General features: G+C 43.3%; 1 protein-coding gene across 1 annotated transcript in view; it reads right to left on the minus strand.

The window, feature by feature from the left end:
- Window positions 1-11,671, minus strand: part of LOC143281715 (uncharacterized) — a 23,247-nt gene extending 11,576 nt beyond the window's left edge. Inside the window, exons 1-9 of the mRNA XM_076586981.1 lie at window positions 11,422-11,671; window positions 10,481-10,617; window positions 9,758-9,895; window positions 8,768-8,841; window positions 7,735-7,914; window positions 5,742-5,897; window positions 4,631-4,802; window positions 2,244-2,448; window positions 1,551-1,599 (exon numbers count right to left, since the gene is read on the minus strand). Coding sequence (XP_076443096.1) covers window positions 1,551-1,599; window positions 2,244-2,448; window positions 4,631-4,802; window positions 5,742-5,897; window positions 7,735-7,914; window positions 8,768-8,841; window positions 9,758-9,895; window positions 10,481-10,617; window positions 11,422-11,525 — 1,215 coding nt within the window. The 5' untranslated portion in view covers window positions 11,526-11,671. The remainder of the gene's footprint in view (window positions 1-1,550; window positions 1,600-2,243; window positions 2,449-4,630; window positions 4,803-5,741; window positions 5,898-7,734; window positions 7,915-8,767; window positions 8,842-9,757; window positions 9,896-10,480; window positions 10,618-11,421) is intronic.
- Window positions 11,672-23,362: the final 11,691 nt, after the last annotated feature.

A 23,362-nucleotide genomic window follows, 5' to 3' on the forward strand; every position in this document is an offset into this window, starting at 1 on the left:
TTCAGATTTCTGTCATAAATACTTATCAGTATCTTGGTTTATTCTTTTCCACAAAACTTAGTTTTACGTTTGCTTGTCGAAACCTTGTTAGTAAAGGGAAACGAGCGGTCTTGAGCATATTACAATTATTATATAAGTTTGAAAGTAATTCTGTTAGATTGTTTTTTAAATTTTTTTGATGTTCAAGCCCAGCCTATAGTACAGTACGGTGCTGAGATTTGGGGGTTGGATAAGGGGTAGGGTAACATGGGTGACTAGCATTCAAAAATGTTTATGTAGTAATGGTTTTGCATTTGTATGGCTTAATCAAGGGGTTGGATGTGTTCATGATTTTCTTGTTTGCTTTAAACAGCGTATGGAACGACCATGTACAAAATAGTGCAAGATTTTCTTTGTTCAGATTGTTTAAAAGGAATCATTTCACAGAACCATATTTAGCAAAAAATATTAACCGAGTCATCAGATGTGCTTTAACAAGGTTTCGTTTTGGTGTATCTGATATCAACGTGCATAGTAAAAGACACAAGCCCAGCACTGTAAACGATATGGTATGTCCGTTATGTAGATCTGCAAAAGAAGATGAAGTCCATTTTGTATTATGTTGTCCTGTATTAGATGATTTGAGACAAATATATATTCCGTTGAGATATTATAACAGACCAAGTAAGTTTCGGTTAGTATTACTTCTGTCTTCTATAAATGATAACGTTTTTTCGAATCTTGCCATATTTATCTATAAGTCATTAAAACGACGGAGTTTCATGATTGGTTAAAGAGAACATAGCTTTGAGCATACACGTTGTAAAATTATATTCATATGCAAATCTATTCTTACAAAATATGTAATCACCCCTTCAAATGGGGCTATGGCCTTATTGAATAAACTTTCGTTTCGTTTCGTTTCGTTTCACAAGTGATGATACACCTAGTAGACAAAAAAAAGAGAGATATAGTAGGAGAGAAAAAAAAGTTGTTATTTGACTGTCGTGTCTGGCCTTAAAATGGTGGGAGGAGAGGACTGGGCCCCGCCTTCCTGTACCAAGCTTTAGACACAGCGGATTAGAATTCACTGACCCAATGGCCATAAAGGGCTATGGGGCCTCTAACCTTTATTGACATTTAAACATCAACTTCTTCTTCTTCTTCTGCGTTCATGGGCTGCAACTCGCACGTTCACTTGTATGTACACGAGTGGGCTTTTACGTGTATGCATGACCGTTTTTACCACGCAATGTAGGCAGCCATACTCCGTTTTCAGGGGAGGGGGGGTGTATGCTGGGTATGTTCTTGTTTCCATAACCCACCGAACGCTGACATGGATTACAGGATCTTTAACGTTCGTATTTAATCTTCTGCTTGCCGTATACACATGAAGAGGGTTCAGGCACTAGTAGGTCTGCGCATATGTTGACCTGGGAGATGGGAAAAATCTCCACCCTTTACCCACAAGGCGCCGTTACCGTGATTCGAACCCAGGACCCACAGATTGAAACTCCAACGTTTTAACCATGCGGCTATTGCGCCCATCAATAAACATCAACAAATCTGACCTTGTTCAGATACCAGCTGGATGCCGCCCCTTCTCCGTCATGCTCAATCCTGAGGAAAAATAAACAATAAAAGGTCATCGAATGTATGTCTATTATACCGTCAGATGTATTCTTATATGATAATTTTTCACCTCGCACAACACTCACACACACTAGTTTCTAGTGCATGGGTCATCTTTTATTTGCACCCTCCAACACCCAGCTAGCAGGCAAACACAACATCATGTGTTTTTTTTAAAAATCATTTTCAATAAGATTGCCTGATTTATTGCTTGCAAATAACTCAATGGGGATAACACAGTCTTTGAAAATTGGCAAGGGTATAGAATTTCATCTCACTGTAAAATCATATAAAAAGTCAAACTTGTTCTAAGATACTGCTGCAGATTCAAGACATCAGATTAATGGTGCACAACCCCCCCCCCCTCTCCACCCCCCACATCCATCCACTCTCCAACCACAACAACCTAACCCCCCCTTATCTTTTTTTTTCTAGACCTGTGAACACATTTCAATTTTTTGAATTTTCAGTATTTGAAACCTTCTATTGATAAATTCTTTTTTTTCTTCTTTTTTTTTTTTTAACAGCAGATGTTGTGTAATGTATATGGAAAAGTCTGCATGCTTTGACTTTCTTGAAATTGAAACTGATACTGATTACTGCCAAACAAACAAACACCTGTTTTCCCTCACCTCAAGGAACGAGGTTCACCGATGTCGGGTATCTGAACTTTGAACCTGTCTGTCTGGCCTCGCTGAAAGCAGGTACCCTGAGGGTGTTGCTGCGAGTTCAGCTGAAGTCTGCGGGTGCTGCCCTCTGTGCCGTGCAGCGTGAGGAAAACGTTGGCGTCTGTCCCCGCAAAACGTTTCTTGCCTGTTTCCACTGCCACTTCAAACTCTGTGGATAAAGCAGGATGTGTGTTTTGACTCATGGGGCTGAAACTGATTTCTTGATAAACTGTATCATTTTCATATAAGATTGGTGTATATGCTGTGTGTGTGTGTGTGTGTGTGTATGTATGTATGTATGTGTGTACATACATGCATGTGTGTGTCTGTGTTTTTCAGCAAGTGTTCAGTACCTGCATATGATGAGCATTAAAAGTCACATAAATTGAATATGTTTACAAAAAAAACAAAAACAGCATAAAAAAAAAAGAGCACCTACAAAAAAAAAAAAAAAATCTCATCTTCGTATGATATTTATCTAGAAATAACACTCAGTCATTCAAAAGCTTCACTGCATTCCAGCAGAAAAAAAAATTGCAGCATACCATGTAATAATGTTGTTGCTGTTGTAATTATTGTAAGGTCCACTCACTACACCTGGAGAGATCACCGCTTGGACTTAAAAAAAAAAAAAAATATATATATATATATATATATATAGCTACAGGCTACAGTACAGAGAAAGTCAGAATGGAAGTGCCGGAAGGGGTCACTGCATGCAAGGAAAAGAGCAGAGGCAGAGACAGAGCGGTGCTGATCAGCCTGGGAAGGGATGGTTGTTGTTTACATTCCTTGACCAGAGTGCCAGAGTCATTTCTAGGGTTGCTGCAATCACTTGTGCTGACCAGACTCCACAGTTAACCATTAAACAAAACAACAAGATTGCTACATACCTCTGATGACACTCTCCTTTAATAATCTCTAAAAAAAACCCACCAACAACAAAAAAAAACAACCACCAAAGAACACTCAGTCACTCAAAACCCTCACCACCTTACAACAGCTAGTTATTTCTAGGGTTGCTGCAATTATTTGTGCTGGCCAGACTCCACAGTTAACCATTAAACAAAACAAAAAGATTGCTACATACTCTGATGACACTCTCCTTTAATAATCTCTATTAAAAAACAAAACCAAAAAAAACAACAAAAAAACCACTCAGTCACTCAAAACCCTCACCACCTTACAACAGCTAGTTATTTCTAGGGATGCTTCAATCATTTGCGCTGGCCAAACTCCACAGTTACCTAAAAAACAAAACAAGATTGCTACATACCTCTGACAACTCTCTAAAAAAAAAAAAACATTCAGTCAAGACTCTCTCCTCTAATACTCTCTAAAAAAATAACACTCAGTCAAGATGCTCTCCTCTAATACTCTCTAAAAAAAATAACACTCAGTCAAGACACTCTCCTTTAATACTCTCTAAAAAAATAACACTCAGTCAAGACACTCTCCTCTAATACTCTCTAAAAAAATAACACTCAGTCAAGACACTCTCCTTTAATACTCTCTAAAAAAATAACACTCAGTCAAGATGCTCTCCTCTAATACTCTCTAAAAAAATACACTCAGTCAAGACACTCTCCTCTAATACTCTCTAAAAAAAATAACACTCAGTCAAGATGCTCTACTCTAATACTCTCTAAAAAAATAACACTCAGTCAAGACACTCTCCTTTAATACTCTCTAAAAAAATAATACTCAGTCATGACACTCTCCTTTTATACTCTCTTAACAAAATAACACTCAGTCACGACACTCTCCTTTAATACTCTCTTAATAAAATAACACTCAGTCATGACACTCTCCTTTGATACTCTAAAAAATAACACTCATCCTCGGCACTTTCCTTTGATACTCTCTAAAATAAACAACACTCAGTCACAACACCCTCCTTTAACTCTCTCCATACAAACGGCGAAAGAGACGACGTTAACAGCGTTTCACCCCAATTACCACCATCAAAATATTGCAAGTGGAAGGCTCTTATACTGAAAAGGTGAATGTTGACAAAGAATACCACAATTCTGACGACGGAAGCTAAAGTTTGGGTCATTCAGACACCCACTGCACATACGAGGGGTCTGTGTAGAGGAGAAGAGAGGACTGGCCGTACTGAGTGAGTTAATACTCTCTAAAAAACAACAACCCAACCCTCCTTCTAAAAAAACTCCAACCCTCCTTTAGTACTCTCTAAAAAAACAAAACAACCAACAACCCTCCTTTAATACTCTAAAAAAAACAACAACAACAAAAAACAAAAACACTCAAGTCACTTCAAAAGCTTCACCACCTTTCAACAGCCAGTTAATAAAAAAACAAAAACAAAACGCAGCAGCATATGTAACCTCTGACGACGCTTTCCTTCACCGCCGCCTGCAGGTTCCGCGTGAGGGTGGTGTCCCCTTGGTGCAGAGACAGCCAGTTTTTGCAGGGGAAGGCCCACACCCTCCTGGTCGCCATGCACTGCACCTCCACCCTCTCCAGGAACCACCCATGGCGCTTCTCCACCCCATCGTGCTTCGTAAAATTAAAAAAAAAAAAAAAACAAAAAACAAACCAGTTTCAGTTTCAGTTTCAGTAGCTCAAGGAGGCGTCACTGTGTTCGGACAAATCCATATACGCTACACCACATCTGCCAAGCAGATGCCTGACCAGCAGCGTAACCCAACGCTCTTAGTCAGGCCTTGAGAAAAAAAGAAAAAAAAGGTGAATAAATAATAGATACGCTTACATAAATACATAAATAAATAAATAAATAATAATTATGATATAAAAAAGGTAGTAGTAATGGTAATAATAATAAAAAAAAACACCAACAACATGGTATTGTGATCCAGTGTTAGCCAAAGTCATGCACTATTTTTTTCCTTTTTTTTTCCCCGAATCAGTTGCATTTTGTTATATATTATGTTGTATGCCAAATTTTTTTTTTACTGTTTTTGCTCGTAATCTGTATGCATCACAAACTTCTTCAACACACTTAATTTCCTCTTGCTGAGATAATAAAGTTATTCTGATTCTGATTGTGTGTAGTAGTATTAGTGTGGTAGAAGTAGAAGTCGTCATCTTCAATTTTATATCTTTCCATTCTAAGTGATATTAGACAGGGGGTGGGGGTGGGGGTAGGTGGCGTGGGGGTGGGAAGGGGATTTGAAATTGCTGAAATTAACAGTCAGAAAGAAATCTATCCAGGCTATACATTAGACAAGGTTCTGTTCTGTTCTTTTGACAGACATTGGAAAAAAATATTGTCTCACTTTATAAAACAAACACACAAAAAATCCCCCAAAACCAACTTTAAAGCAAAAAATTAAAACACAAAGTTTTTTGCCAAAAAATGAACAAATTTTGCTTTGTTTCTGTTTCACTGATCACATTGATACACTATGAATCAGAAAATGGCCCATCCTCCCCCCGATCACCTAACTCCACCCTTTTTTTTTTCTTTTTTTTTACCTCAATAGTGATGGTGCGTAGGCTTCCTAGTTTGGGTCCTTTGATGTGGAACACTTCTTTAGAACCGCGGACAAAGGAGAACTTGCTGGTTCCCTGTCGGCGCCACAGCTGGGTCTTTGTTAATGCGCCCTGATCTCCTTCCATTGCAATGTACACCTGAAAACGCACACCATACATTAACCTCTTGAATGCTGCCTGGCAAGCGCGTTGGGTCACGCTGCTGTCAGGCATCTGCCTAGTAGATGTGGTGTAGCGTACATGGATTTGTCCGAACACAGTGATGCCTCCTTGAGAAACTGAAACTGAAACTGCTGATGAGTTCGCTTGTCAGTGAAGGGCTGTCACCTCACTGATATAAGACTGAGCTTACAGGTCAGGGTGTTGGTCACCATTCTGCATTTAGATTTCTTCCTCTTAAGATTGTATTGTATTGTATTGTATTGTATTGTATTGTATTGTATTGTACTGTATCACTCTTTAGTCACAACAAATTTCTATGTGTAAAATTTGGGCTGCTCTCCTAAGGGAGAGCACATCGCTACACAGAGAGTACAACCTTTTCTTTTCTGGAATTTTATTTGCTTTCCTATTGAAGTGAATTTATCTACAGAATTTTGCCTGGGACAGCACTTTTGTTGCAATAGGTTCTTTCACGTGCGCTAAATGCATGCTGGACTTGGGACCTCAGTTTATCATCTCCTCTAAATGACTTTTGTCCAGACCACAAGGTCTAGCAGAGTGGGGACAACTTACTGGCAAGTGTGGGATTAGAACCAGTACACTCAGATTCTCTTGCTTCCTGGGGCACCACAAAAACCAGCACTTCACTTTGTGCTACCTTTGTTTGGAAAAATCAATCACATCACTGATATCTACACAGAAAGCAGCAAGCGCCTTTCAAAGTCATGTCACACTGGTCTCATTTCGCCAAGGGCCAGCAGTCAAGGGGTTAAGGGAGAAGCATCCAAGGGTGTCAACAACTGGACACAATACCATATATCAACCAAATAAAAATACACAAGATGAATACACACATACATATATACTTTACACACACACACACACACACATATACATCAATACACAAACACACACACACACACACACATCAACACACATACACACACACACAAATGACAGCCTCACCATTCACAAACATATATGATAAGGGTGAGGTAGTGAATTACTGATACATTGATAAAGAGAAAGAAGTGCATGTACAGGTTTCAAGACTTCTGTTACACACACACACACACACACACACACACATGGCTGCCTACATGGCAGGGTAAAAATGGTCATACACATAAAAGCCCACTCATGTGCATACGAGTGAACATGGGAGTTGCAGCCCACGAGCGCGGAAGAAGAAGAAGAAGAAGCTATCAAGCATGGGGTTCAAACCAGTACACTCGGATTCTCTCACTTCCTAGGGCACCACAAAAACCAGCACTCCACTTTGTGCTACCTTTGTTTGGAAAAATCAATCACATCACTGATATCTACACAGAAAGCAGCAAGCGCCTTTCAAAGTCATGTCACACTGGTCTCATTTCACCAGGGTCCAGCAGTCAAGGGGTTAAGGGAGAAGCATCCAAGGGTGTCAACAACTGGACACAATACCATATATCAACCAAATAAAAATACACAAGATGAATACACACATACATATATACTTTACACACACACACACACACACATATACATCAATACACAAACACACACACAGACACACACACACACACACACATCAACACACACACACAGACACACAAATGACAACCTCACCATTCACAAACATATATGATAAGGGTGAGGTAGTGAATTACTGATACATTGATAAAGAGAAAGAAGTGCATGTACAGGTTTCAAAACTTCTGCTACACACACACACACACACACACACACACACACAAACACACATACACACACGACAGCCAACCACACAATTCCCAAACACAGATAAGGGGAAGGGGAGGTAATCATTATTTACATTGGCATCCGTGCTGGCCCCTGGCATGTCACCTGTCCACACCGTGACCTTGTAGAGCGCCTCCTGCACCATGACGACTGCAGGTTCTTCCGTTCTCCTCTTGGCACAGATGGGCACCGGAGCAATGTAGCGAATACGCTGCCTCTTTTCACGCACGCTCCCCTCCTTGTCGATGGGAGTCTGATGTTTATGTTAACAAACATAAATATATATATATATATATATAAATTTTTCCCCATGATCAAGCCAGTGTAATATTGTATCATTAACAAATAGTAAAGAGTGGTAACTTGCTCCATTCACAAGGTACACAACTTCAAGTCAATGCTGCTTATGCTATCAATTCAGCTAGCACGCATTCTGATCTCCTGGCCTCATTGTTTAGTGATATCAGATTCTTTTATGGATGAAATTTCTGCAGTGGAGTCCAGTTAACACAATAATCATGACTTTGTAAGAAGCTTCATTCTTATTTGAAGAACCTGATCAAATCTCTTTGCATTCACTTTGGATACTAATAGTATCATTATAGATTCTTATATAGCACCTACATTCAGCCAGAGATCAAATTCTAAGCACTTTACAAACACTGAGTAAGTTGCACAACAGGTTGCCTACCTGGATAAAGCTGACTGAGAGCAAATTATGTAAACACAAGCATATTTCTCTTGTCACAAAACTAGGGGTAAGCAGACTCCACAGTGTAAATAATGGAAGCTGCCTTGCATACGAGAATTACATAAAGAGAGCGCGCGTGCGAGAGAGAGAGAGAGAGAGAGAGAGAGAGAGAGTGTGAGAGAGACAGAGAAAGAGAGAGAGAGGGAATAAAATGAATTACACAGGAAATGATACTGGCATATAATAATAACACAAACACCAAACCAGCGTTCAAACGATCTAAAAAAAAAAATCAGACAGCCAAACCATCTCACCCCCTCCACCCCCCATACCCATCCTCCCACCCACTCACTTATCCAGTCATCCTATCAACTAACAGAAGCCTAGCCTCTCCGTGTAACAATGTTTTACTTACTGTTATTCTTAATTTCAGGTGATTGCGCTGGTGCTCTTCCATAGTTGAGCACAGGTAGCAGAAGCTCATGACCTCTGTAACAAAGAAGCATCATTTCCTGTCAGAACAATGTTGTGTTAAGTGTAAAACCATACCACTAACTATCTATATATCTAGATATATAGATACACACACACAACAAATATGCCTTTAACATAACTATGGAATATAACAAGTTTGTGGAAAAATGGGCACTTTATAACTGTTTAATACAAGACTAAGCTATACAATGCTACCTTGGAATTTTGACATTGAACATATATTGTTTTGCTGTTGTGGACTTGTCAGTACTTAGAAATTAATTATATGCTTACCCAATACTTTCTAATGCACAAAACATATAAATTCTGTATCTGTAAACCTTTGTCTGTATAAAAAATGTTGAAAAAAAAAAGAAAAAAAGACACACACACACACACACACACACACACACACATCTGTCTATCTATATATATATACACACACATATATATCAAACAAACTGATGCAACAGCTGGATATACCAAGTAAATCAATCACATTAAAGCAAGTGAATATAGACTTTTTGATGTACTATACTTTATACTACTTTATTTCACCACTCCTAACCCTTGTCTCTTTTTCTGGATTGCGGCCAGCTCTTACCAAGAGTTGAGAGTGTGTTATGGACTCAAATGAGACAACTGGGACCACACAGTCTGGCGTCATCCACTTCATGGGTATGTCTTAGGGAGTGTTTATCAAATTTTCTTACCAACACAGCAGGTGTCTGAATCTCCCAGCCTGGCTGGTGCCAGGACATATCATAAGAGTATAGCCTTGTCAGGGAGTGCCAAACCTAAAATGGACCCCCCATAGCAGCAGCAGCTTCATCACCCTCATCATCATTCAGCATCTTCAAAATATATAAGCAAATAAAAAGCAAAATGTCCCAAAATTCTGAAGCACTAAAAAAACACAACTCCAAATTACTTGAAGAAGTGGACATGACAGAGGACATATCATCAGTTTGTCGCAATGCAGAGCCCCGCGGTGTGGTAAACATCACTGACATGTTTGTCCAGCTGCCCCAACTACGAGGGCGCTCGGCTGAGGCAGAAACAACTGTACCTGCACAGAAATGATTGAGTCTTCAGCATTGAGACAGGCTTGAGGACTAGGACATTTCTAATCACCACACTAAACAAACAAGAGAACAAAAAAATGCAGCTGGTGTCTGATTATTACAATCTGGACACCTTACACACACACACACACACACACACACACACACACACACACACACACACACTGTCTGGGGCCAGGTTTATGAATCTCACACAAAAAGGGTGAAAAGAACACACAAACAAGAAACCTGTGTACGTGCATAAGCAGTTGTATTCTTCTTTTGCATTCACTGTAACTCCCACAAACATTAACTTAAGGAAGAAGGTGAGTAAGGAGGGAGGGAAAGGGACTGAAGAAGAGAGACAGAGGGAGACAGACAGACAGACAGACCAAGACAGGCAGGCAGGCAGGCAGAAACAGAAGTAAAGACAGAGAGAGACAGACAGACAGCAGGCAGACAGAGACAGAAACAGAGACAGAAACTGACAGATAAACAGGCAGACAGAGAGATAGAGAGACAGAAACAGAGACAGACAGAGACAGAAACTGACAGACAGACAGAGCAAAACTGCTTTACTGAATGCTCACCAGATGTTTGATGTCGTGACTTTGCAGCATACTCTTTGTTTCTTGCCAGCCAAAACAGATGATTCCTGCTCTGGTTGGTCATCTCTGCTAGCTTTTCATCATAGGCCTGCGTGTTTATTGGGCCTGTCCATGTGTGCCTGGAGCAGAATTGAAAATGAAATATTACATGACCTACAACTTAGTTATAAATACATATGCACAAATAATCATTAACATGACATAAGTTCACATTTAATATTAGCTGTATCAATACAAAACCACATTTACAGTCATGTCATAAACCTTTAATATAAATCTTTTCACATACTCTGGTTATCTCACCAGCACACGTCTTTGTTCATATGTTTTACAGGTATAGTCACTGGGATGATAAACTGGGGTTCCATGAGTAGCATGCACTTAATGCACGCTAAAGAACCCACCACAACAAGAGAGTTGTCCCTGGCAAAATTTCATAGTGAAAATCCGTTCTGATATGCATGTGTGTGTGAGCGTATGTGCATGCATGCGTATGCGTGCGCGCACGCACGTGTGTGTGTGTGTGAGTGTGTGTGACTGAAGCCTGACTGAATGACACAGAAACGAATAACAATCTCGAGCATCTAAAGGTAGTTCTTTGCTCCCGGGCTCTGGACCCTGCAGGCAGCCTGTTGTGCAAATGACTCCGTGTTTGTAAAGTGCTTAGAGATTGGTCTCTGAATGAGGATAGGCGCTACAGAGGTATCCACATCAACATCATTCAATCAATACTTGCGCTCACACACACACGGAAAATAAACATGTCATGGTGCAATATTCTTTTCGAAAAAAAACAACAACAAAAAAAACCCAAAGGAAGTAACGACATCAAACGACAGTCTTTGCAATGCTTATCTGAATTAAGTAAATTCGGGATACGGGATTAGAGAGGACTGAAATCGATCCAGTATGTTCAGACTCACCTGATATCATGAAGCTGATCGAACGGTTTCTTTCCAGCGGACATCCCCGATGACTTTTGCCTGGGAGTCGGCACTAGGTTGACTATTGCAGCATCCAGAGACATTTTTTCCCGTTTTGGAATATGAGTGTAGTATCAGCCAGTTTCATTGGCAGCGCAGTTCCTTGTGTTCAAACAGCATGTATACTTGACACTTGCAGCAGAAATACGTTATATTTTTTCATTCTCTGGAATGCAAGATGTTCGCAGGGTACCCGGCGCCATGTTGTTTACTTCCGTTTCCCAAGGAGAGTCATAAGATCTCATTGGTTCTTCACCGAAAATGCCTCAAAGGGAGAGAACCTTCTATTATTTGCAACTGTTTTGTGTATGGTACTTCCCCCTGACATCTGTCATTCATCAACAGTTACTCAACTTACTGCATCAAGATTGGGTGATTATTATTTATGAGACTGTTCTGAGGCAAAACAATCAGAGAGATGATTGGCTGCACACAACAAAGAAGACGAAGAGATAATTCCAATATTGAGTTCAAGTCCGTCGGACATCATCCATAGCCCCGAGTCACGGTCTTCAAGTGACACTCAGTTGATGATCAGTGCGTGCTCTGTGCGTGCTGTGCGTGCAGTCAAGAAGAGAAGATGAAAAGGAAAAGGAGGAAAATAACAAACAAGAAGCAAACTCTTGATCAGAGAGTTTTGGGGATATCTCCAAGGCCATTACTCAACTGACACCGGCGGCCATACTGTATGCATCGGTCGGAAAGATTTATGGCAGTCACACGGCAGCGCCTGCTATTCAACTGAGGGCGGAAGGTGTTGTGTCGCCGTGTGACCGCACACCACAGGAGACCCTGCACTGCAGGCTGCTGTACGGAGTCACTTCGGTGGTCAGTGATTAGTCAAGCCGGCTGACTCAGTCAGGGGTACCTATATGATTCAACACGTACAGGACAATGTGCGCTTTTGCTACTGACGAATCAGTTCGCCGACACAACCGCGGAAGACTGTATTCACTACAACAAACCCACTAACAAGCTACAAGCGAAGCCGGGACTGGGCTGCACCTAACGGAAGAAACCCGCGAGGGGCAGACGGACAAAGGCCATTGACTTTGCACGCGCAAAGTTTGAGGTTCCATAATGGATTAATAAAAACGTATGGTTGGCTCACAAGACCAATCCGATTACACACTGCCGGCGTGACGACAGCAATTGACCATTGACCATTGCCTGTCACTATAACAGCGTGAAGTTGAAACGGTATTCACCACAGTCTGTCGTTCGGTCACGGTGGTGTGATGTAACTTGATGTTGATCATGATAATCCGACTCGGAGGTCACGCATTCATGGATCCTCCCTCACGCGCGCGCGCGCGCGCGCGCGTGTGTGTGTTTGTTTGTGTGTGTGTGTGTGTGTGTGTGTGTGTGTGTGTGTGTGTGTGTGTGTGTGTACTATATATGTTTCTGTGTGAAAGAGAGAGTGGGTGAGGAAGGCAAGACAGCGCCTGAGTGACAGACTGAGAGTGGGGCAGGGTGGAAGAGAGACAGAGACAGAGATAGACAGGGACACACAGACAGAGAAAGAGAAAGAATCAAACATATTGACAGAAAAAACACACACACACACACACACACACACACACACACACACACACACACACACACACACACACAAAACATATTGACAGACACATACGCCGCCTGAGAAAAAAAAAAGAAAAAAAAGAAGAAGAAAAAACAAGAAAAAGAAAATTAAAGAAAAGAAAAAAAGAAAAAAAAAGAAAAAAAGAAAAAAAAAAACACACACCCCAACTTGGCCATGTACGTCATATGTTTTACTGTGATCACGGTCGAAGTGAGGACTTATCTAACGCCTGGCGGGCCAAATCACGCAATAATCCTTGCTAAGCTAAGCCGGCTGCAGTCCAATCACCTGCTTGACTGAATTGTTGGATCAGCACCCTAATCACACAAACCTTGGTTACACGATTCTCTGTGCGTCTGGCCATGCTGGTCGCGAGCAGAGTTCGGAGTCCATTTGGCAGATGTAGTCCAGTGAACGAAGACAAATGAAACATATATGCGCCGGGATGACGCTTGTGCAAAACATCATATGCTGTCGCAGTCTTCAGACCCACAGCGAAAGAAACAAAATGCGAAACCCAACATACATGTCAACAAAGAAAACAGAAAGTGGCGGCACCAGTGGATTCAAAGTATATAGTATCTATAAAACAACATAATATGCAGCTTGTTTTTATTCGAGTCAACAACGGATTAAAAGATTACGTGTCATATGAACGACTGGAGTGAAAAACGCCCGACAATCTTGGTGAAATATGACAGATAGCATCACCATCTATTCTGGATGATATACAGTCCTGGTGAAATATAATATGGTGTCATCGTCCACTCTGGATGAAATTATGCAGCAGAAATATACTCCAGTCTAGAATCGTATGAAGAGAAACACGTTCCGTAGACATCTAGCTAAAATGATGGTCGACAAGCGATCAGAAGGAATCTAGCTGTGGCCTCAGCTGAATGTCAACACGGCTGTTTTGAACCGTCTTCACCAAGTAAAGTAATTCCAAAAGACAGTGAATCTGCAACAATGGCTGAATCATCGGAGAAGGATCCCTATATGCAAGCCTACATCACAGCTCGGATGAAGAATCAGGTATATATGACTCATGAAAACTTCCATGATGAACAAATTGTATAAGGTAACTTTCTCACGATGCGCTATCGTTTCCTGAAAGTGAACATTCACAATGTGTACTTGTTCTTAAAACAATCATCCCCTTCATCGTCACCACCACCTGACAATTAACGTTGCACCATCTCACGTTCTATCACCATCAACTTCAGACTCATCATCATCAACAGAAGTAGCCAAGACAAGGTACATAATTATGACCACTAACTACTACAGTTACAAAATTCAGTCATTTATAAATCAACCCTAAACGGTCTGCAATGAGACCAAGCACTTATGAAATCATGTGAAGAAATAAAAAGTATTCACACACACACACACACACACACACACACACACACACCACAAAAAAACAACTAAGAAACAAACAAAAAACAAACAAACAAAACAAAATCAAAACAACATGTCGATGTATCGCACATGGATTGTCGTGTGTATCATAGTTAATGCCGTCCATCCCCCTCCCTCTCCCCTCTTCACCCCCAGTCACCCCTTTTTGATTTTTCGATTCATGTGAAGAAACGAGCATGAAGTGGGTATACTTGTTTTTCCTTTACAAATAAACCCCTAAACCACTTACGGCACTGATTGTCATTTATGGCTTATTTATCATGCCACTGAATAATTTAGCTCAGTCCTGATATGGCCCTGTGCGGTCGGCTGAACTATAATCAATAAGAATAATAAGAAATATTCAGCTGCATCAGCTGTGGGCATATTGAAAAGGCGTGAGAATGGGCGTGTGTTTGAAGCAATGAATGGTTATTGTCCACAGGATAAAGGGAGACCACCACTCGAAGCCAGACACTGTGGGTCATCAACTTTGCAGTCAGCTGGATGCAAAATTCCCCGTGTTGAAAATCGATATTAAGTGATTGAATTCTTTTTGTCCACCTCTTGTCCTTCTGCGTATCTTTCACTTTATCATATTGTAATTGTAGTGTAACTACTTAGTGTGTGTGTGTGTGTGTGTGTGTGTGTGTGTGCACGCGCGCGCGTACTGATGTGTGTGTGCTGCCAGGTGGAAGACATGAAGCTGCAGAAGCTGCTGTCCACCATGGAGGTGACCCAGCGAGTGAAGAAGACCATGATCAACCTGGAGCTCTTTGAGGACCGCAAGAGGGCACATCAGCTCCAGCGGGAGGTCAGTGAGGGGGGTGGGGGTTGGGGGGGGGGAGGGTCATTTAAACGGACTGACTGATTGCTTGATGTGTGATAGTCAGTCGTGTTCGATTATGACCATCAGAACAGCAGAGGAGGCAACTGCTGTCCTGACTATCTGGGCTAGAATTTGATTATAGTGGAGAGTGTCTTGCCCAAGTTACTTCCACACTCTCTCGGCCTAGAGGGTTTTAGGACAGTCGGCGTTGGGATGGTTCCCAAAGGTCAACTAGCCTCCAAGACTGCAGCACTAAGAGCCAGTGCAATTTTGCCTCCTAGTTTGAGTCACACATAGTTCTTCACAAAAGATTAAGCTGTTAGTGATTTTCCATTGCATTGGAGAAACCATTGATAATACAGCTCTCACTTTGCTGTTGGCCCAACTGTAAACTCACGTCGGTCTATGATATAAGCTGAGTGTTGGGCTCGATCGCTTGATATAGATACTTATATAACGCCCATCCTCGGTCAGAGACCCAAGCTCTAAACACGCAGTCATTATTTGCACAACAGGCTACATACCTGGGAAGAGGCAACTGACTTACAGCTGCATGCTGGCGCTCAGCATTCGTTTTCTGTGTCATTCAGTTAGATACATCCTGTCTTTTTTTTCATCTTTTTTATTTTCATTCTTTTTATCTACAACAGTGATTTGCTTGCTCATTCTTAAAACGAGGCATAAATGTCAGAAGGAGAAAAACAGAAAGCTCATGCACACTATTATTTAGAACGTTAAACGAACCTTTAACTTTAGCAGTATTCAGAAACATATATTCAAGAAAAGAAACCGTCTTTCCTGTCAATCATTTTTTTAAGGTTTGGTTTCTGATTGATTATGTTGTAAGAATATGTGTGTACGTGTGTGTGTGTGTGTGTGTGTGTGTGTGTGTGTGTGTGTGTGTGTGTGTGTGTGTGTGTGTGTGTGTGTGTGTGTGTGTGTGTGTGTGTGTGACAGACAGACAGACAGACAGGCAGACGGAGAGACTAAGGTGAACATATCGTCAGAGACCAAAACCAATACCCAAGATCGATAATTGTGCTGCGTTAGTTTCGTTCCAGTTCACCTAGCTTATTCTCTGTAAAGTCCAGCAGCACTTGAGGTTAGACCCGCAGAGGCAGCACATTAAACCGGCCACACTGTGTGCTCCTGGTGTGTGTCCAGGCGGTGCAGGTGGCCAACCGCCAGAGGAAAGCCACGGCCCGTTATCTGCAACAGAAGGCACACAGTCACCGACGGACGGCCAACTGGACCTCCTCTATGATGACGTCAGAGCACGCGCACACACTGGCCAACAGCTCCGCTGCCTCAGGGGAGAGAGCTGTCTACCCAGTGACCAGATCCACGGCAGACTTCGGCAGTGCGTCTGGTGCCAGAGACAGCTTTCCACAGCTTCCTCCTGCCAGCAGAGGACCTTCAGCCCAGCCGACAAAACGTCCCCGCAGATCTGCTCGGGAGGCGTCTCATGAGAACAAAGGCATGCCGTCGATTCAGGTCACCGACTGTGACGGAGACGATGTCCCAGTTATCGCTCCTGCTACGCCCAATAAGGGAGGCAGTCAGGCAACCGCTGACAAGAAAGACTCCGAAGTTTTTGTGAAGGCAGTTCCTCGGCTGGCGTTTGAGCACGCGTCAGCAGGAGTACCAGGCACGACGAGGGCCCCCCCTCCCACCAAGACGGCCATCATCGTCACCCCTCCCCCTCTGTCCGGGTCACACCGTGCCTCCATGCCTCACCCACCCAGCCGCCCTGCCACAGAACCCTTCCGTCGCACCACTGAGGGCAGCGTGTCTTTCCCTCCTGTGGTCCGGTCCCGATCCACCCGTACCCGCTACGCCCGGAGCACTCTCACGGCCAGCACCGACGACAAAACCAGACGGCAGGACAGCCCTTCACACATGTGGCCCGGAGACCCCCGCGCCATATGCTCCGTTCGTCGGGAGCGGCGAAACATCGATGAGATGCTGGCGCTGAAGAAAGCCGGAGAAGAGACCAGACGACTCATCCGCGAGGCCACGACCCCTTGCAGCCGGAACTGCAACAAACCCGACATCGTATCGATGATGGAAAAGACATACGTCAACCTGCCTGACCTATTGCCAGAGATCGAGAAAGCTCGTAAACGACTGGGTAAGAAATCTGAAAAGATAGCTCAGCAGGATCGACTGCTTCTCTCCTCGGCAGAAAAGAGGAACCATGTCGGCAGGTTTGAGCTGGAGCAGGAGCAAGTGGAAGGATCAAAGCAACTGCCTGTCTACAACATTGACTACGGCAAACTACGGGAGATGGGAGGAACCAGGCGAAACTCGGTGCTGGCGTGACTTGGAGTGACTACGCACCTTCTCAAGATTCCCTGTTCTGTTCTGAACATCATTGAAAGTGTTTTTAGCTGCGGAATCCATCGTGTAGGGTTGCAAGACATGTCATGGACATTGCCAGTCATGTCCAATGTAACGTTCATGGTTCTGTTGGCAGTCTTGGAGATAAACACTCGAAGGCTGCATAGGCACTGTCAGTGATCCTGTTTCAGGTTATGGACAGTCAGTGTTGTAAACGAGTGCATTTCAACAATGTTCTTCCAAACATAATTGAAACACTGAGATAGATGTGGCCTGTGTAATGGGAATAGGATTTAAACACCCCAATTTCCATGGATAGTGAGTCTTTTATCTCTTACTAGCGTGAGATTTTATAATGTCACATTTATAGTAATTCATCATAAAATATGATGATAGCACATTTTGTCTAGTATTTATGGTTATCCTCTGCAAGATGTAAACCTCCTGTTACACTCCACTGCCCCTCTCTGGTTTTGCCAAACATGGAAAGTCCCTCCTCTACCATCACCCACCCTTCTCTGCTGTTGCCCAATATGCAAAATTCCTCATCTACACCCCACCCCTCTCTTGTGCCCAATATGTAAACTCCCTCATCTACCACCACACCCCTCTCTTGTTGCGCCCAATATGTAAACTCCCTCATCTACCACCACACCCCTCTCTTGTTGCGCCCAATATGTAAACTCCCTCATCTACCACCACACCCCTCTCTTGTTGTTCCCAATATGTAAACTCCCTCATCTACCATCACACCCCTCTCTTGTTGCGCCCAATATGTAAACTCCCTCATCTACCACCACACCCCTCTCTTGTTGCGCCCAATATGTAAACTCCCTCATCTACCACCACACCCCTCTCTTGTTGTGCCCAATATGTAAACTCCCTCATCTACCACCACACCCCTCTCTTGTGCCCAATATGTAAACTCCCTCATCTACCACCACACCCCTCTCTTGTTGTACCCAATATGTAAACTCCCTCATCTACCACCACACCCCTCTTTTGTTGCGCCCAATATGTAAACTCCCTCATCTACCACCACACCCCTCTTGTTGTTCCCAATATGTAAACTCCCTCCTCTACCACCACACCCCTCTCTTGTACGCAATATGTAAACTCCCTCCTCTACCACCACACCCCCCTCTTGTTGTTCCCAATATGTAAACTCCCTCCTCTACCACCACACCCCTCTCTTGTTGCGCCCAATATGTAAACTCCCTCCTCTACCACCACACCCCTCTCTTGTTGCGCCCAATATGTAAACTCCCTCCTCTACCACCACACCCCTCTCTTGTTGCGCCCAATATGTAAACTCCCTCCTCTACCACTACACCCCTCTCTTGTTGCGCCCAATATGTAAACTCCCTCATCTACCACCACACCCCTCTCTTGTTCTGCCCAATATGTAAACTCCCTCATCTACCACCACACCCCTCTCTTGTTGCGCCCAATATGTAAACTCCCTCATCTACCACCACACCCCTCTCTTGTACGCAATATGTAAACTCCCTCATCTACCACCACACCCCTCTCTTGTTGTGCCCAATATGTAAACTCCCTCATCTACCACCACACCCCTCTCTTGTATGCAATATGTAAACTCCCTCATCTACCACCACACCCCTCTCTTGTATGCAATATGTAAACTCCCTCATCTACCACCACACCCCTCTCTTGTTGCGCCCAATATGTAAACTCCCTCCTCTACCACCACACCTCTCTTGTTGTGCCCAATATGTAAACTCCCTCATCTACCACCACACCCCTCTCTTGTGCCCAATATGTAAACTCCCTCATCTACCACCACACCCCTCTCTTGTTGCGCCCAATATGTAAACTCCCTCATCTACCACCACACCCCTCTTGTTGTGCCCAATATGTAAACTCCCTCATCTACCACCACACCCCTCTTGTGCCCAATATGTAAACTCCCTCATCTACCACCACATCCCTCTCTTGTTGTACCCAATATGTAAACTCCCTCATCTACCACCACACCCCTCTCTTGTTCCCAATATGTAAACTCCCTCATCAACCACCACACCCCTCTCTTGTTGCGCCCAATATGTAAACTCCCTCATCTACCACCACACCCCTCTCTTGTTGTTCCCAATATGTAAACTCCCTCATCTACCACCCCACCCCTCTCTTGTTGTTCCCAATATGTAAACTCCCTCATCTACACCCCACCACTCTCTTGTTGTACCCAATATGTAAAATATGTAAACTCCCTCATCTACCACCACACCCCTCTCCTGTTGCGCCCAATATGTAAACTCCCTCATCTACCACCACACCCCTCTCCTGTTGCGCCCAATATGTAAACTCCCTCATCTACCACCACACACCTCTCTTGTTGTTCCCAATATGTAAACTCCCTCATCTACCACCACACCCCTCTCCTGTTGCGCCCAATATGTAAACTCCCTCATCTACCACCACACCCCTCTCTTGTTGTTCCCAATATGTAAACTCCCTCATCTACCACCACACCCCTCTCCTGTTGCGCCCAATATGTAAACTCCCTCATCTACCACCACACCCCTCTCTTGTTGTACCCAATATGTAAACTCCCTCATCTACCACCACACCCCTCTCTCTTGTTGTGCCCAATATGTAAACTCCATCATCTACCACCACACCCCTCTCTTGTTGTTCCCAATATGTAAACTCCCTCATCTACACCCCACCACTCTCTTGTTGTACCCAATATGTAAACTCCCTCATCTACCACCACACCCCTCTCCTGTTGCGCCCAATATGTAAACTCCCTCATCTACCACCACACCCCTCTCTTGTTGTGCCCAATATGTAAACTCCCTCATCTACCACCACACCCCTCTCTTGTTGTACCCAATATGTAAACTCCCTCATCTACCACCACACCTCTCTCTTGTGCCCCAATATGTAAATTCCCTCATCTACCACCACACCCTTCTCTTGTGCCCAATATGTAAACTCCCTCATCTACCTCCACACCCCTCTCTTGTTGTGCCCAATATGTAAACTCCCTCATCTACCACCACACCTCTCTCTTGTGCCCCAATATGTAAACTCCCTCATCTACCACCACACCCTTCTCTTGTGCCCAATATGTAAACTCCCTCATCTACCACCACACCCCTCTCTTGTTGTGCCCAATATGTAAACTCCCTCATCTACCACCACACCCTTCTCTTGTGCCCAATATGTAAACTCCCTCATCTACCACCACACCCCTCGTGCTGTGCGCAATATGTAAACTCCCTCATCTACCACCACACCTCTCTTGTTGCGCCCAATATGTAAACTCCCTCATCTACCACCACACCCCTCTCTTGTTGTTCCCAATATGTAAACTCCCTCATCTACCACCACACCTCTCTTGTTGCGCCCAATATGTAAACTCCCTCATCTACCACCACACACCTCTCTTGTGCCCCAATATGTAAATTCCCTCATCTACCACCACACCCTTCTCTTGTGCCCAATATGTAAACTCCCTCATCTACCACCACACCCCTCTTGTTGCGCCCAATATGTAAACTCCCTCATCTACCACCACACCTCTCTCTTGTGCCCCAATATGTAAATTCCCTCATCTACCACCACACCCTTCTCTTGTGCCCAATATGTAAACTCCCTCATCTACCACCACACCCCTCTTGTTGCGCCCAATAACTAAACTCCCTCATCTACCACCACACCCCTCTCTTGTTGCGCCCAATATGTAAACTCCCTCATCTACCACCACACCCCTCTCTTGTTGTACCCAATATGTAAACTCCCTCATCTACCACCACACCTCTCTTGTTGTACCCAATATGTAAACTCCCTCATCTACCACCACACACCTCTCTTGTTGCGCCCAATATATAGACTCCCTCATCTACCACCACACACCTCTCTTGTTGCGCTCAATATGTAAACTCCCTCATCTACCACCACACTCCTCTTGTTGTTCCCAATATGTAAACTCCCTCATCTACCACCACACACCTCTCTTGTTGTTCCCAATATGTAAACTCCCTCATCTACCACCACACTCCTCTTGTTGTTCCCAATATGTAAACTCCCTCATCTACCACCACACACCTCTCTTGTTGTTCCCAATATGTAAACTCCCTCATCTACCACCACACCTCTCTTGTTGTTCCCAATATGTAAACTCCCTCATCTACCACCACACCCCTCTCTTGTTGCGCCCAATATGTAAACTCCCTCATCTACCACCACACCCCTCTCTTGTTGCGCCCAATATGTAAACTCCCTCATCTACCACCACACCCCTCTCTTGTTGTGCCCAATGTGTAAACTCCCTCATCTACCACCACACCCCTCTCTTGTTGTGCCCAATATGTAAACTCCCTCATCTACCACCACATCCCTCTCTTGTTGTTCCCAATATGTAAACTCCCTCATCTACCACCACACCCCTCTCTTGTTGCGCCCAATATGTAAACTCCCTCATCTACCACCACACCCCTCTCTTGTACGCAATATGTAAACTCCCTCATCTACCACCACACCCCTCTCTTGTTGTGCCCAATATGTAAACTCCCTCATCTACCACCACACCCCTCTTGTTGTGCCCAATATGTAAACTCCCTCATCTACCACCACACACCTCTTGTGCCCAATATGTAAACTCCCTCATCTACCACCACACACCTCTTGTGCTCTAGAACTATTCAGCCTTGAAACAAGACCTGACTTAGTTATTGAGGCAAATCATTTGGTACATTGTTTAAGGATTAAAGGGACTGAGGTCAGTTTTTGTTGGGTGCCTTCTCATGTGGGCATTCTTGGCAATGAAATTGTTGATAAAGCAGCTAAAAGAGGAGCGCAAGATTCAGAAAAATCGACAAAAATACATGTCCGTCTCTCCGTAAAAGAGGCATACACTTTGTTAGAAAAATCAGCATGGGGTCGATTTCATAACCGATGGAAGTTAAAGTTTTTAAACCATAAAGGAACATTATTCCCCGAGAATATTATTAAAGAAAAGATACCGAATCCATCAGCTTGCTATACAAGATTAATAACCTCTACTTTCTTCCGTATAAAACTTGATGCGCTGAAGATAAAGTATAGTAAAAATGTTACATGCATCTGTGGTAAGCAGTTCAGCTTGCATCATTGTTTGTTTCACTGCCAGCAGTTACGTACCTTCTTGCCCAAGTATTTCAAAGAGAATAATAATTCTGCAGATGATTTTTGTAAAGTTATTTCCGACGAGGTTCTTATGGTCGAACTTTCACAGGCATTAGTTCATAGCCCTATTTCTACATTCCTTTAATGCACTTCAGAATTGTGTTAATGGTTTCTGATTATTTAAATTATTATTATTGAATTGTTACTGTTAAATGTAATAGCATGTTAGTTATACCCCATGCCCCCACCCCACCCCACCCCTTTATTTTTTTTATTTATTTATTTATTTTTTTAACGTCTAATATCACTGATAGTGAAAAGACGCTAAACAAAAGAACGAACGAACCTCTTGTGCCCAATATGTAAACTCCCTCATCTACCACCACACACCTCTTGTGCCCAATATGTAAACTCCCTCATCTACCACCACATCCCTCTCTTGTTGTACCCAATATGTAAACTCCCTCATCTACCACCACACCCCTCTCTTGTTGCGCCCAATATGTAAACTCCCTCATCTACCACCACACCCCTCTTGTTGTACCCAATATGTAAACTCCCTCATCTACCACCACACCCCTCTCTTGTTG

This window comes from Babylonia areolata, chromosome 4 (assembly GCF_041734735.1).
Source record: "Babylonia areolata isolate BAREFJ2019XMU chromosome 4, ASM4173473v1, whole genome shotgun sequence".
Taxonomy (NCBI): domain Eukaryota; kingdom Metazoa; phylum Mollusca; class Gastropoda; order Neogastropoda; family Buccinidae; genus Babylonia; species Babylonia areolata.